The 14298-nt window shown below is 37.3% G+C and overlaps 1 protein-coding gene across 3 annotated transcripts in view; it reads right to left on the bottom strand.

Moving 5' to 3' along the window:
• Positions 1-4253: 4253 nt before the first annotated feature.
• Positions 4254-14298, bottom strand: part of LOC126484411 (DNA-directed RNA polymerases I, II, and III subunit RPABC1) — a 56096-nt gene continuing 46051 nt past the window's right edge. The window contains exons 6-8 of one of the 3 annotated variants that reach the window (XM_050107915.1): positions 14046-14124; positions 6157-6235; positions 4254-4420 (exon numbers count right to left, since the gene is read on the bottom strand). In XM_050107915.1, coding sequence (XP_049963872.1) covers positions 4293-4420; positions 6157-6235; positions 14046-14124 — 286 coding nt within the window. In that variant the 3' untranslated portion in view covers positions 4254-4292. The remainder of the gene's footprint in view (positions 4421-6156; positions 6236-14045; positions 14125-14298) is intronic. The other 2 variants (XM_050107918.1, XM_050107916.1) reach the window with 2 other exon arrangements.

Raw genomic sequence — 14298 nt, 5'->3', positions numbered from 1 at the left:
AGGAGCACAAGGAACACTTGTACAATGGATGTCCACAATCCCTGCAGACAGGGATACAAGCGCAATGGGAAGACATAAATCCGAACTTCACACACCTGTAGCATCTCACGGTACGAGGAACATAGGGTTTCACATCATACCGGAATACCATCACCATGACCTTCTCAGACAATATCATCCTCTAAAGATAAGATGAAGGCTCCAGTAGCAACTCTATTTTCGCTTGGTTCCCTATGGACACGATGGATGAAGTGTACACCTCGTCAGTCTAATTCGGGCTGCAGCTCATTATCAGATTGCAAATAATAACACTGAAAGATAATGCCCTGGACCATATTGAGATCCTTGTGGGGAGTGACAGTCACGGGAATGTCACCCAACTTTTCAAAAGAGAGCAGCGCCTGAGACTGGGCAGGAGATGATGTTTTAATCAGGAAAGAACCACTCTTCATCTTAGAGATGGTTGCTACAGTTTCCCCGTGTTTGTCTTAAATGTGCTGGTCCTACGTTCCTCCCATGCTGTGGCCAGGGAAGGGAACACGTTGGGATCATATTTCATTGCATCATAGAAGGCCTTTACATTCGCCGACTGCTGGAGCCATGTGACCACCAGCAGGAGAAAGTTTAAGCTGCTTCATGTGCAAATTATCCACCATGGTGCCACTAATCCTCATGGACACCACCCAGCAATAGGAATGGCGGGGAGCCCCAGTGTCTGCCATAATGGGCACATACTGCATGAGACACATGGGAAGCATGCAGTGCAGGCACCAACAGTGCAATCCCAGTGTGGTCAGGGGGGCTACCACCATACAGCTACTTGACGACCCCCTCCCACCCTGCACAACGGGACGGCTACCGTGCTGGGTTCTGAGCGTACTATGATAACAGGAAGGAAGGGTGTAAGGGTGAAAGAGCACAGAGGTGGAGCATACACCACAGTTGGTGACTTTCTCAGCATGATATGAACTTCTGTAAAATTTGGGAAAGATGGCAGGTCAAACCCAATAATGGGGATCATGTAACCATTAATGGAAGGTGAAGATAGTGTCAGATGTGGTGGTGGTGGGTAGTGTTTAGCGTCCCGTCGACAACGAGGTCATTCGAGACGGAGCGCAAGCTCGGGTTAGGGAAGGATTGGGAAGGAAATCGGCCGTGCCCTTTCAAAGGAACCATCCCGGCATTTGCCTGAAACTATTTAGGGAAATCGGTGTCAGATGTGAAACTGGAAATGAAGACCATAATCGTGAACGAAGTCCAAGCAGGGTCTGCACCAAAAGGGCCATACAACAGAAAGTCAGAGGAGATAACAGATAGACAACATGTAGGCTTGCCGCACAGGATGAGGGAGTAGTGCTGCAAAGGCTGGGGACCCACAGTAGTGAAGCACGTACTTACTGAAGAGTTGTCAGCTCCCTGGGAGTGACAAAAATCGTCATATTGTCAACAAATTCGTAGACTATTGGGAAATAGTAGGAGAATGAAATTTTGTATTCTGCATCCTTATGCATATTAAGTTTCTAGTTCAACACACATTTACTCTACGAGATATAAGAATCTGAAGTTTACATTTTTCCGTGCCACGATTTTCAAACCCAACTTTAGTTTCAAATTATCTGGCAATGTTGGATAATCAAGTGCACTTTGTTTTACAGTGCAAACCACAATTTTCTTAGTGTCTACTGAGCTCAGTTTGGAAAGCTTAATAAAATAGCTTTGTTGCTAAATCAGGCAAAAAACCCACGTTTTCTATTTTTTTTTTTTTTTTTTTTTTGTAGTACCTTCACTTTGCACTTCATTTATTTCATGATAAAAAGTGGTACATAAATGAAACTTTATATTTGAGAACCTTGTATTGTTAGATTACTACAAGCCAAGATCACAGTTGTCGTACCTGACCCTGAGATATAAAAAGCTAAACTTCAAAATTTTTTCAGGTGCCCATTTTTTTCCGGGCAATTTTGCCTACAATTTTATGGCTGTATATGGCTTGTAAAATTCTTTGCATTATTATTGTTAAGAGAACACATAAAATTGTTCAAGATTGCCAAGTTCCATTTCTTTCAAGAAAATATTGCCCCAGAGATAACAGCTCAAAATCGCCAAAAGTTCACGCTCACTCTGTGGAAAGTCATGCACGGAGTCAAGCAAGTGACTATATCTCGGCTAATACTGCTTCGATGAATTTTAAACTTCACCATTGTCCACTGAGCAGGCAACACTGGAACGGTTCAGGCTATTGTAAAAATAAAGGATAATAATCATACACTGACCTTGTATATTTATTACATCACCTACGAAAATAAATGAATTAAATTTTTTGCAGCCACATCCAAAACTTATGTAACTTAAAATAGTCTTATGGATTAGTCTTCACTCAGACCTTGTCCCTTTTTTTCTTTTCTTTTTTTTTTTTTTTTTAAAAAAAAAAGATAAGTAAATAACTTGAAAATTTTTCATGCATCCAGATCATCATTGTATTACTGCTGAAGTCTAGTTTTCGAAGGAATATCAATATTGTCCCCTTCAAAGTAATTCCTCTCAGCTGCAATACACTTTTGTCACATTTCTTATCCTGGAAGCACTTCTGGAACTCATTTTTCATTATAGTGTTCAGTTCCTTCAGTGATTCTGTTCATAGCTCATCAATGGTGGCAAAACAACATCTTTTCATGGTTTTCGTCAGCCTCAGAAGTAGAAAGATACTGCAAGGGGGCCACGTCTAATGAATAAAGTAGCTGAGGTAACATATGGTCTTTTTTTGCCAAAAAAATTGTGAACAAGCATTGAGATGTGGGCGGGTACATTATCATGATGCCATTTCTACAAGTGGGTTTGCCACACTTCTGGTAGTTTTCTTTGGATTGCTTCATGTAAATGGTGAATAACTTCCAGGTAGTATTCCTGACTGACAATATGACCATAAGGCAGGAACCCATGAGGCTCTATCCCACTGTAATTGAAGCAAACTGTGAGGTTAATCTTCATAAGTGATTCAAGTTGTCAAATATTTTTCGGTCGTGACTATTCAGGCAGTTCCTTGGTTTTGATGTCATAGCCGTATACCCATGTTTTGTCACCTGATATAATTTTCTTTAGAAGTTCTGGATCATTATCAACTTCATTCAGCAGTTTATCGGTAATGTCAATGCAATGTTCTTTTGGTTTAAATTCAACAATTTCAGAACAAACTTTACTGCTACATTTTTTTGAGAACAAAATATAGGAAAAAATTGCTTGGCATTAGCCAAAGGATATGCCAATATCATCAGCAAACATTCTGATGGAGATATGCCTATTTTCCAGAACTATTCTCTTTATTTCTTCCACAATGTTGTCAGTAATTGATGTGCTAGGCTTTCAGGATGGTCGTCATCTTCAACGTATTCTCGGCCCTCTTTGAAACATTTATAACACTCGTAAACTCTCATCTTACTTATAGTAGAGTCACTGAAAGCCCCAAGTCAATATTTCAGATGTGGTGCAGCACTCTATTCCATTTTACAAGTAAAATTTAGTGCAAATTCTTTGATCCATTTTTCTCATAAGTTAAAATTTGCCGAGCACTCTCAAATATGTATAACATTTTCGTCTGTCAACAAACTAAACATTCAAAACAACTAAAAATGCAAACATATGTGAGAACATGTTTATCAAAAAGATAAAAAAATTAAAATCAGATGTATAAAGCCCATGAAACTAAAAAAGTTCTCACTACTTTTTGATCACATCTCATACATTATGTTTTTCTGCCATGTGTCTCATACATGATGGTGTCCTGAATATTAGCCTATGGAATTAAGACATCCAATCTGGTGATGATATATATAGCAAATAATCATCCCGTTTCAGCTACTGTTTCTACAAATAACAAAACATTTAATCATGCAGTACTTTGTTTTTCAGATAATTTATCTGTATCTTTTCATATGAGTATGAATAACCAAGAGCACAAATTCTGTGAAGTTTGGTCCCTAGTTGGTGCAGTCGCTAATAAATACACAGTAATGATAATCATTTATTTAAATTAATTAAATAATTAAAACATGTTAAGTGATCAGAAACAAACCCATGCATGTTAGTACTATCTTCAAATTACTAGCCATATTAAAGAGTATGGTTGCTTCCTGTTGGTACAAACTACATAATTAGATTTTAAACCTGTTGAGAAATAGAAATTCATGTCTTGCTTAATGCAAAAAAAGTGTGAGTTTACAGAGAGTTGTCCATAATTAAAACTCTTACAGAAATGCTACATAAAATAGGCATAATTTATTTACAAAAACCTTATGTTACATTTTCAACTTAAGACAGAATGAATAACAAGAAATTAGCATTCTATCACCAGTTGCAGTTAACACACCAGTCGGTATGAAATATACCGACCAGCTGTTTCGGAAGGCCTGATAATTTTCACCACCTGAAATAAAATAGAAAAATCAATTTTCACATTGGTTTATCTTTAAGCAAAAGAAAAATCTCAAACTACCGATGTTGGTGCTTCAGATAGCACACAATAAGATCAAAAAAATAAATACAAAAGCAAAACTGATATTTTCATCAAATGTTTATGTTCATTTTTGGGTTATGTTTTGAATAGGAAACTCGCTTATTTAGAGCAGTGTATGACGGGAAAACGTGGTCCCAGCACAACAATAGATCCCACTTCCCTACACATCAACACTAATCCATATTATTTTAAAATTCTGCACCAAATACTACATTTCAAACACTGCACAATTCAGTGTAGCACTATTTGCTATTGATTTTGTCAAAAACAACTGACCAAGGCACAGAATACATCAAAGCAAAGACTATGGAAAGCAATTATCAAGGTAAAGACACAGTAATTTTATTCAGAAGTACTTCATCCACACTCCAGAACAGCATATTACATATCCTGGCAGTCATTTACAGTGCATCCTTACTAAGATGCTTCAGTTCTACAAACAATATGAACAAAATTCACACCAATACAAAAACTGGCTGCCAAACGTCCACTAAACATGAACATGTACTATTTCTACATCCTGTGATTTATTATATGAACACATTGGTGACAGCTTACCATGTAACACCAAAGTTTCTCAAAGTTTCGATGAACAGAAAAATCCACAGTGCTTTACACCATCATATTCCATTACTACTCTCTAAACAGGTTTCATAAAATATTACTTGTATATGCTTCCCATTTTCTTTCTTTTCTTCTCTGGCTCTTACTGTAAATTATAATTAGAATTTAAAGTGCAGTATGCTGAATATTATGCTGCCATTCCAAAGCTGTGGGTCCTATTACACATCCCATAAGCAATAACTTGCTTGTTCACTAATTGGCCTTATGCTGTGGCATCCACGTTATGTTGCTTAAGATGTTCCTAACCTATTTTTGACTCTCACTCCAATATAAAGTTACCCATTGAGCAATATCGGTTCCCACCACCAGTGTTGAACTATGCAATTCTAAAAGAGTATCAGCCCTGCTATCTTTGTCAACTGGTAAGCAAACGTTCTCTTGTGTTACATTCTCTATCTATTTACAAATCTCTACCACACTAAGATGTTTGATATATTTATTTTTCATTGCTTTTTTTAATTCACACAAGAACACACACAATATTGTAATTAAGGGATACCAATGCAATGTGGAAAAGCAAACCCAATTGTCACCTGGCACACAGGAGACAAAACACTCCAAAATGATGCCATGTAAGAACAAGCACAAAAGGGAAAATCATGAAAATACATGCAAAAAGAGAGAAATCTGAAGCAAATTTGCTATACCATAAAAAGGCAGACAGACAACATTTTGAAGTATGTAAATACAAATATCAAATAAATGACAGCTGATGCCTTACACGTTATAATCCACGGCATAATCATGAAGCCTGAAATTCAACACACTTATGTGCACACACAAGCCATACTGTCATATTTGTTGACTGCATGTGATCACATGCTCACAAGGTCATACACACTCTACCGCACTGCCTTCTGAAGTATGTTACTTTGCAATCTCTGTGTACAATTCTCAAGCATGTAGGTGTCCATTCCATGTGATTAGTATTTCACACCAAAATCACAGTCTATTATTGAGCTATTCATTAGTTTGCTCAGTCAGGCTGAAACAACACTCCACACTTCATCAGAGCTGTTTACCTGTCCCCGACGAAGACCAAAGTATCGACAAATAGGATCGCCTGTCTGAATCCGAGGAAGTTGGTTCTCCTTCAATTTGCTTAAAAATTAAGAAAAACAGAACTCTAAAAATGAAGGCGAATATTACAATTTTGCCATCATAATGGAAATGTTGTTCCCTACACAAAAATCAGGCTCTGAACTGTCAGCCTTTCATGAAATTACAAAAAATGGTAGTATATTTGTAGAATAGATGAATGAACTGCCTTACCTAATGAATAAGATCCTAAGATTATGTTTACTTTAATTATAAGGTGCACAGAGAAGTTGTGCTAACAGTTGAAATATACTACCCATTATGCCCAAGATAAAGATGTATGAAGTATGGCAGTGAGGACAGTAAAGATTCTTTGTTTAATCGTGACATTCAGAAAACTTGTAGGAAACTGCTATATTTAATAACAACTTATATACGTGTAATGAAAGTCAAGTGTGTTGTCTACAATCATGTCCACATTTAAGTTAAGAGAAATCTTTCTGGAAGTGCTCAAAACTCCTAATTACCTGTGATTCCAATCTGAAGAATGGTGTTGACACTGAAACAGGCTTGAAAGTAACAATTTGTTTCTATGCAATAAAGTGCCACACTGATACAAGTTCCTATTAAATTTAACACTGAGCTTATATTTAAAATCTTTCACACAATTCACTCCCATTTACAAGAAAAGCAACAAAACAAATGGGCAGAATTATAGATCAGCATAAGTAAAAATTTTTCTGCAACAGAATCCTTGAATATGTTTTATTCTCTAACATAATGGCATTCCTCAGTTAAAAGAAAATATTTTCCACCAAAAACCATCACAAGTTTGGGAAGCAACACCAATGTGAAATGCATGAAGATTGAAACTTTCTGGCACATTAAAACTGTGTGCTGCACCAAGACTAACTCAGTCCGGCACACAGTTTTAATCTGCCAGGAAGTTTCGTATCAGCGCACACACTGCTGCAGAGTGAAAATTCATTCTGCACAAAGATTGCTTCACACTAAATTTTGCAAAACATGGCTGAAGAGTAAATTATTCTGATGGCCAAAAGTAGGTAGTTCTTTTGTTTATATATGTCTAAATGTGCTTTGCAAACCACTTTGAAGTGCATGGCAGAGGGTACCCCACAGTGTACCATTTCTTAAGGCTTCTTTCCATTCCATTTGTGTACAGATTCCAGGAAGAATGACTGCTTCCAAACCCCTGCACTGTATTTGGTCAAATCTCGTTCTTTCAGTCCCTGCAGGAGCAATACATTAATGCCGGGTCTTGAACCTATGACGTAGGTTTTCAAGGACAGTTGGTGTCTCCTATTTTTAAACATCTGCCAGTTCAGGTATTTCAGCATCTCTGTAATGCTCTCCCAGGGGGCACACAAACCTCTGACCAGTATGCACTGCCATTCTTTCCACATGTTTGTGGGTCTTGCACACCTGAGTAATATTTTAGGATGGGTTATATGGGTGTATGCCGTTAATATGGGAATATTTTCTGTCAGACTTTTTGTTGTTGTTAATGTCGCCTAGTGACTCTCAGGCAGAATCTCATACAGCTTCTGAGGGTCACTGTTTGTCACATCTTGAGCTCAACATTGCCTTCCCTTTGTGAAAGATTAATAAACAATTCATTTCACTGAAACATACTATGATGACAGTAGTAACACCTACTGATGCTGTGTAGCACTTTAGTAGTCTGGGTGGTGGTGCTACATAGAGGGTGATTTATCAACTTTCTACTCTTGTGGCGATATTCCTCATGATACATACTGTATAAATCAATCACGGTTATATGACACTGAAGTAATGAACTACCTGCTAAGAAGTATAACACTGCAATACTCTAACTGTTTAACAGACTTTAAACACTGTATATGCATGTGGTCAGGTAGGGCTTCATTTGCTTAAAACAGTCATTGTATGAAAAAGCACACACGCCAAGCAGCGATGTTAAGGACACACAAGAAGCACCTGTCAAGAGTTGGCTTGGAATGAGGGTTTTACAAACTACAGGCTGAAGACCTATGTGATACCGCCAGTCTGTACCGAACAGAAGAGGAATAATGAATGTTCCCTGTCAAATGTGATGTTAAATGAGTGACATCTGAAGAACAGGTGGGTGAATTCTGCATTGCTACAGCCACAAATACACTATTAACATGTCATTGCTGCAGCACTGCTCCATGTAGTTGGAAGTTACCGTCAAGTATCATTCTCGTGCTACTGCAAATATCAATGATACAGGTATTAGTATCGGTGGCATTGAGAAACAGGCAAAATCAAACAAGACTCTACGACCAGAGGAAGCCTGTCAGATTTTATACAGAACTAACAAACCTGGCAATGCTTCACAATTGCTAAATATGTATGGGAACTGGAAACATGTCCCAATCTCTTTCACCTTATCCATCTCCTCTTCATCCCTCACTCTGACCTTGAGCCTTGTTTATTGTTACTGCAAATGAAACTGAAGTCAATTAAATTGTGTGTGTAAACTGGTTGGGATCACTGGCATGCAAGGTATGAGAGAGGCCTCTCCAGCTGCCAGATATGTGAGGATAATATTTCAACAACAGTATTTCACATAGTTTTAATCTGCCAACACAAAGAGTTACAAAGTTCGGATGAGCCTGATTTTGTAGTAGTATTATAATCATAAGCCAATAGGCTACAAATAAAACTTTCCTGTTTTGTGTTAGACAGCAACGAAGAAAACAAAACTATACATTTTCACAAAACAGTGCATAATTTTCTCTCTCACAATCAGGTTTAACAGAAAACCTGCTCATTGTCACTTAAAGAAACACAAAGAGCCTATGTCTTAAGTGTTTATTACGTGTCATGCAAAACTTTGAAGTAAATTGTTCAAGAACTTTGAGACTTTTAGAAATGTCTTGTCTTTATATAGTAGTATAGGTTTGCAGCTTGGTTAGTTCCCATTTTAACCATAGGACATACACATCCCTTGAACAAAAAGCTGTGCCCAGTAGTTGAAGAAAGCACAGGTCACACAAATCTACAAGGAAAGCAAAAGTGGTCTACAAAAGTGCTTTGACATTCATCTGTTGCAAACCCTACAACAAATTCTGAGTTCAAACATAACGACGTATCACTAATAGAGAGCTTGCCATGCCAACCAGCATGGCTTCTGAAAATACCGGGTGATCAAAAAGTCAATATAAATTTGAAAACTTAATAAACCACGGAATAATGTAGATAGAGAGGTAAAAATTGACACACATGCTTGGAATGACATGGGGTTTTATTAGAACAAAAAACACCACTTATTGCTAGACACGTTAAAGATCTCTTGTGCGGATCGTTTGGTGGTGACTGTGTGCTCAGCTGCCACATTCGTCATGCTTGGCTCCCAGGTCCCCAAACCTCAGTCCATTCGATTATTGGCTATGGGGTTGCCCGAAGTCACAAGTGTATAGTGATCGACCGACATCTCTAGGGATGCTGAAAGACAACATCCGACACCAATGCCTCACTGTAACTCCAGACATGCTTTACAGTGCTGTTCACAACATTATTCCTAGACTACAGCTAGTGTTGAGGAATGATGGTGGACATATTGAGCATTTCCTGTAAAGATCATCATCTTTGCTTTGTCTTACTTTGTTATGCTAATTATTGCTATTCTGATCAGATGAAGCACCATCTGTCAGACATGTTTTGAACTTTTGTATTTTTTATTTATTTATTTATTTATTTATTTATTTATTTATTTTTTTTTTTGTTCCAATAAAACCCCATGTCATTCCAAGCATGTGTGTCAATTTGTACCTCTCTATCTACATTATTCCGTGATTTATTCAGTTTTCAAATTTATACTAACTTTCTGATCACCCGGAACTTATCATTCGAAACCAAACTATCAATTTTTTCATATAACGTCCTGAAAGTGACGGATCAAGAAAACTGGGTGGATGCAGTATTTGTTGATTTCCAAAAACATTTGAGTGGGTATCACCCCTTTGATTATTAACAAAAGTATGATTATATGAGATATAAAATAATTTGTAATGGGACTGAGGATTTCTTGGTATGTACGATGCAGCAGATTACCTTGGCTAGTGTGTCATCGACAAGAGTAGAAATAACTTCATGTATGCCCTCGAAAGTGTGTCGCAAATCTTGTTGTTCATACTCTGCATGAATATCCTATCGTATCTTGATAAGATTTCAAATGGGTGCAAAGACTGTCAACTTGTTTTAAATGTTCAGAAATGTAAAACTCTGCACTTCATCAAATGCAGGAAAGAGTTCTATCCTATGGATCACAACTGGAATGTTAACTTCTACACGTACCTGGGTGTAACAGTATGTGAGGACATGAAACAGAATGAGCACACAGGCTCAGTTGCAGGTAAAGCAGATTGCAGACTTTGGTTCATTGATAGGATACTGGGAAAATACAGACAGTCTACAAAAAGAGACTGCTTACAAATCACTTATGCACCCCATCTTAAAATATTGCTCAAATGTGTGGGGTCCATACCAAATAGAACTAACACGGGAAACTGAGTATCTACAAAGAAGGGCTGTACAAATAGTCACAAGTTAGCTTGACTCGTGTGAAAGGTTGAAGAACCTGAATTGACAGACTCTTGATTGTAGACACCAATTATCCAGTGAAAGCCTACTTACAAAGTGAGCAAAAATGTTAAGTGAAGAATCTACACAGATTCTACGGTCCCCGATATATTGGTTGTGCACAGAGCAGGAAGAAAAGATTAGACTAATTACAGCATGCACAGAGGCATTTACGCAGTTGTTTCTTCAATGCACAATACACAACTGGAGCAGGAAGAAACCCTAATGTTTGGTACCATGCTAAGTATCCTCTGCCATGCATTCACGGTAACTTGCAGATTATGTACTTATAAGTAGTAAATAAGCCTAGATCATTCTGAAATTATGCAACTGCATCACCAATTAGAATTAAAAAGTTGTATTTGTTCAACTACTTTATTTCAAACAATAGGAGGTCTTACTGTATCTATGTATCATAGTCTTATTCCATACCTATGGTGACATGCAACAGATAAGGAATTCTAATGTGTCTATAACCTGCAGAACATCAATTGTTTCTGATTCATTGTTTAACACAGAATCTAAATTACTAATTTCCACCATGGTTTCGTTGATCAGCACAACAACGCTACACTGATCAACCAAAAGCAAGCTTGCACTTATAATAGCTTAGCAAAATTAATGAAAATTTTTATTAATGTGACTATAATTACCAGGGACTGGAAAATGTAGTATCTAGTTTTGGCCAAATTCACATCTACACTGACTGTTTAAAAAAAACACTGGTTGGGAACATTATGATTAAAATGTTTGGTTTTGCAAGAACTTCAACAGCCTTTTCCCAAAGTGGCCTTAGTTTTCTTTGTTTGGCTGTATTTAAGCTTTCAACAAAAGATTGTTGTCGGAAAGAGTAGCATTTTCCCCACCAGTGAACTGAATGTGTGTCTGAATTAAAGTGCTTCTGGACATTATTTGCCTTGTCCCACCCAATCTGATAATTACAAAATCCACATACCTGTTTATTGGTTAGCAGTTTCATATAACAGCTGTGATGTAGGGTCCAGAAATGAAAGTCTGCAACTTATTTCGATGTTTTAGAGATGTTCTCACTTTTACTAATGACAGATCTGGACTATATTATCAGATACGCTTTTCTGACTACAACTTGTATTTCAATAGCAGTCTGACCTATTTTTGACATATAAATAAGTTTTTGTACTTGAAAATGGCCTAAGGCCATAATCACCTTTGTAAAAGTACAGAATAAAAGTTATTACAGTCAGATGGTGGCAGCATCACTCAAAAAATTCTATTTTCCAGTCACTATAGCACAGAGTGCGGACACTATATAGTGACTGTCATGTACGTAAACAAACTAGAATTTTGAGTGCCAGAGAGAGGAGGAGTGGTGCAGGGAAACAAGTCCCACCTCCCTCTCATAGGGCAGCAGCCCAAATTAATGTTCTGCGAAAGATCTCTTCTGGATCCATGATGGACCAGGTTTTGTCACATAACTAATTTTAAAATAAGAAAACAATGAGCAAAACACAACACAAAGCATTTGAGAACAGCTACTGTACAATTGCTTGTTGAAGATGGCAGAAGATGCCTCAAAATGCGAAATTACCTAATAGGGAATTGTGTTCAGGTAAAATATTTTATCAGAGATAGTTTGAAACAGCATCATTTTCTGCATATAAATATCGAAATTGTAACCAACTTCAGTTAATGGTATTTTACATCACCTGGCAAAGCCCAATTTGGAGAGAGAATCTGTATAATAAGAAACCAATTGCAAAATAAAAAGTGCACTAACGTAATGTGTCAATGTGCTTGATGCTGTGTTGCTGTTTTAATTATTGGTGGTTGAATAGTTTGTTGCACACCACGTAATACAATGCAGTACCATACTCTGGCGTGGGACCTAGCATTTTATGACAAAGAAACATGCACGCTTGTTTTTTAGCGCAAGTTCAAAAGTTGGTATAATGCGGGCACACTAATAAGGCAAATTAGGTGGCATATTTTTTGAGCTGTGATTGCTTCAAATACCATCTTGGGCCATGGGAACACTGTCATCCTTTGTTCACCAAGATCAGAGTACTGACAGTGATAAAGATTTTTATATAGTTATAACTGTTATATGCTAAAAAAAAGTAATGGTTTAACAAAAGAGAAAATATACACTGCCATGACACCAGAAACAAAAGGAATATCGACACTCCTAGGTATAGGCGCACAAAAATTTGCAACTCTTTTCTACACTACATACACCTCTCAACAATTTTAAATGTAAGTTATATATCAGGTCTACAGTTTAAGAGAATTCTCCGATACTTGCAGTGTTCAAACTGAGATTTAATATTATGACCGCAATTCTGTATAACTAGTCAATGTAGGATAAATAATTTGTACATGTAATGTGAAAATTAATCAATACAGTGGCTGCTACTGAATCATGTCATCAATGTAAAGCCACTACACAATGTCAATGGAAAATAAAGAATATGCATTGTGAAGAGCCACTTAGCATTATAAAAGGGGATAATTTAGTTAATTACATAACTTTTTTCTAACAGGCACTAAACAGTACTTTTGAAGGAAGCCAACGGACACCTAAGGCTACAGAAGATTCAAAAGCAAAATGGAGGGTTTATCACAATCTTTCCTGTCGTTTTAAGCTCAAATCACACACAATAATCATCTCAATTTCCAAATGCATGCAGAACTTCCTGTTATACTAATCTATCTGCTTAAAAACTCCTCCAAAGCAGAGCAAATTATTAAGTGGAAAGTACAGGAACACTGAACTAAATTGTCAAATCCATCTAAAGGTTGCCTTGGATGTCTAATCTTTGTCCAAGTAACCAGGAACATAATTTTTTGATCAAGATTAATCTCCAACACAAATGGAGGGGGAGTCTCTACTAGCCATGAACATAAAATACTCTCTTTGTCTGGTTTAAGGGCATTTGTCTACTAGAACTGCAATTCAATTTGTAACATTCACAATACCAAAATGTTGACCCACACAATGTGGTTTAGCGATTTTACACACAATTCAGATTAAAAGTCCAATCATGAAAAGCAAAATACATCATCATTTAACAGAAAAATGTGGCACGGCAAGCAGCCAACATTAAGAGATCTTTCAAGTAGTATAAATTCTGTAACAAAATACAACTGAAATTAAATGAACCAGTGCTAGTAACTGTGACAGTAAGCCATATTCTCCACCTGTACTGATTACAAGAAAAACAAGTTTCAAACAATTAACAAAAAATACTCGATTTTAGAAATGTATCAATATTACATTATTATGCCATACCTGCCCTCTTTTCAATCCAAAGTAGCGAGCAACAGGGTCACCAGCCTGGATGCGCATCAGTTGGTTTTCTTTCAGTTTACTAAACATTCGCTAAGGTTATAAAAAGCACACTTCAAACCAGGCAATGTCAGTAGCAAACAAGAAAGACGGGAGAGGGGGAGGGGGGGAGAGGGGGAGAGAGGGGGGAGAGAGAGGGGAAGAGAGAGGGGAAGAGAGGGGGAAGAGAGAGGGGAAGAGAGGGGGGGAAGAGAGG

Source organism: Schistocerca serialis, chromosome 6 (assembly GCF_023864345.2).
Source record: "Schistocerca serialis cubense isolate TAMUIC-IGC-003099 chromosome 6, iqSchSeri2.2, whole genome shotgun sequence".
In the NCBI taxonomy this organism is placed as follows: Eukaryota; Metazoa; Arthropoda; class Insecta; order Orthoptera; family Acrididae; genus Schistocerca; species Schistocerca serialis.
The sequence above is the reverse complement of the archived record's forward strand: the minus strand, read 5'-3'. Positions and strand labels throughout refer to the sequence as shown.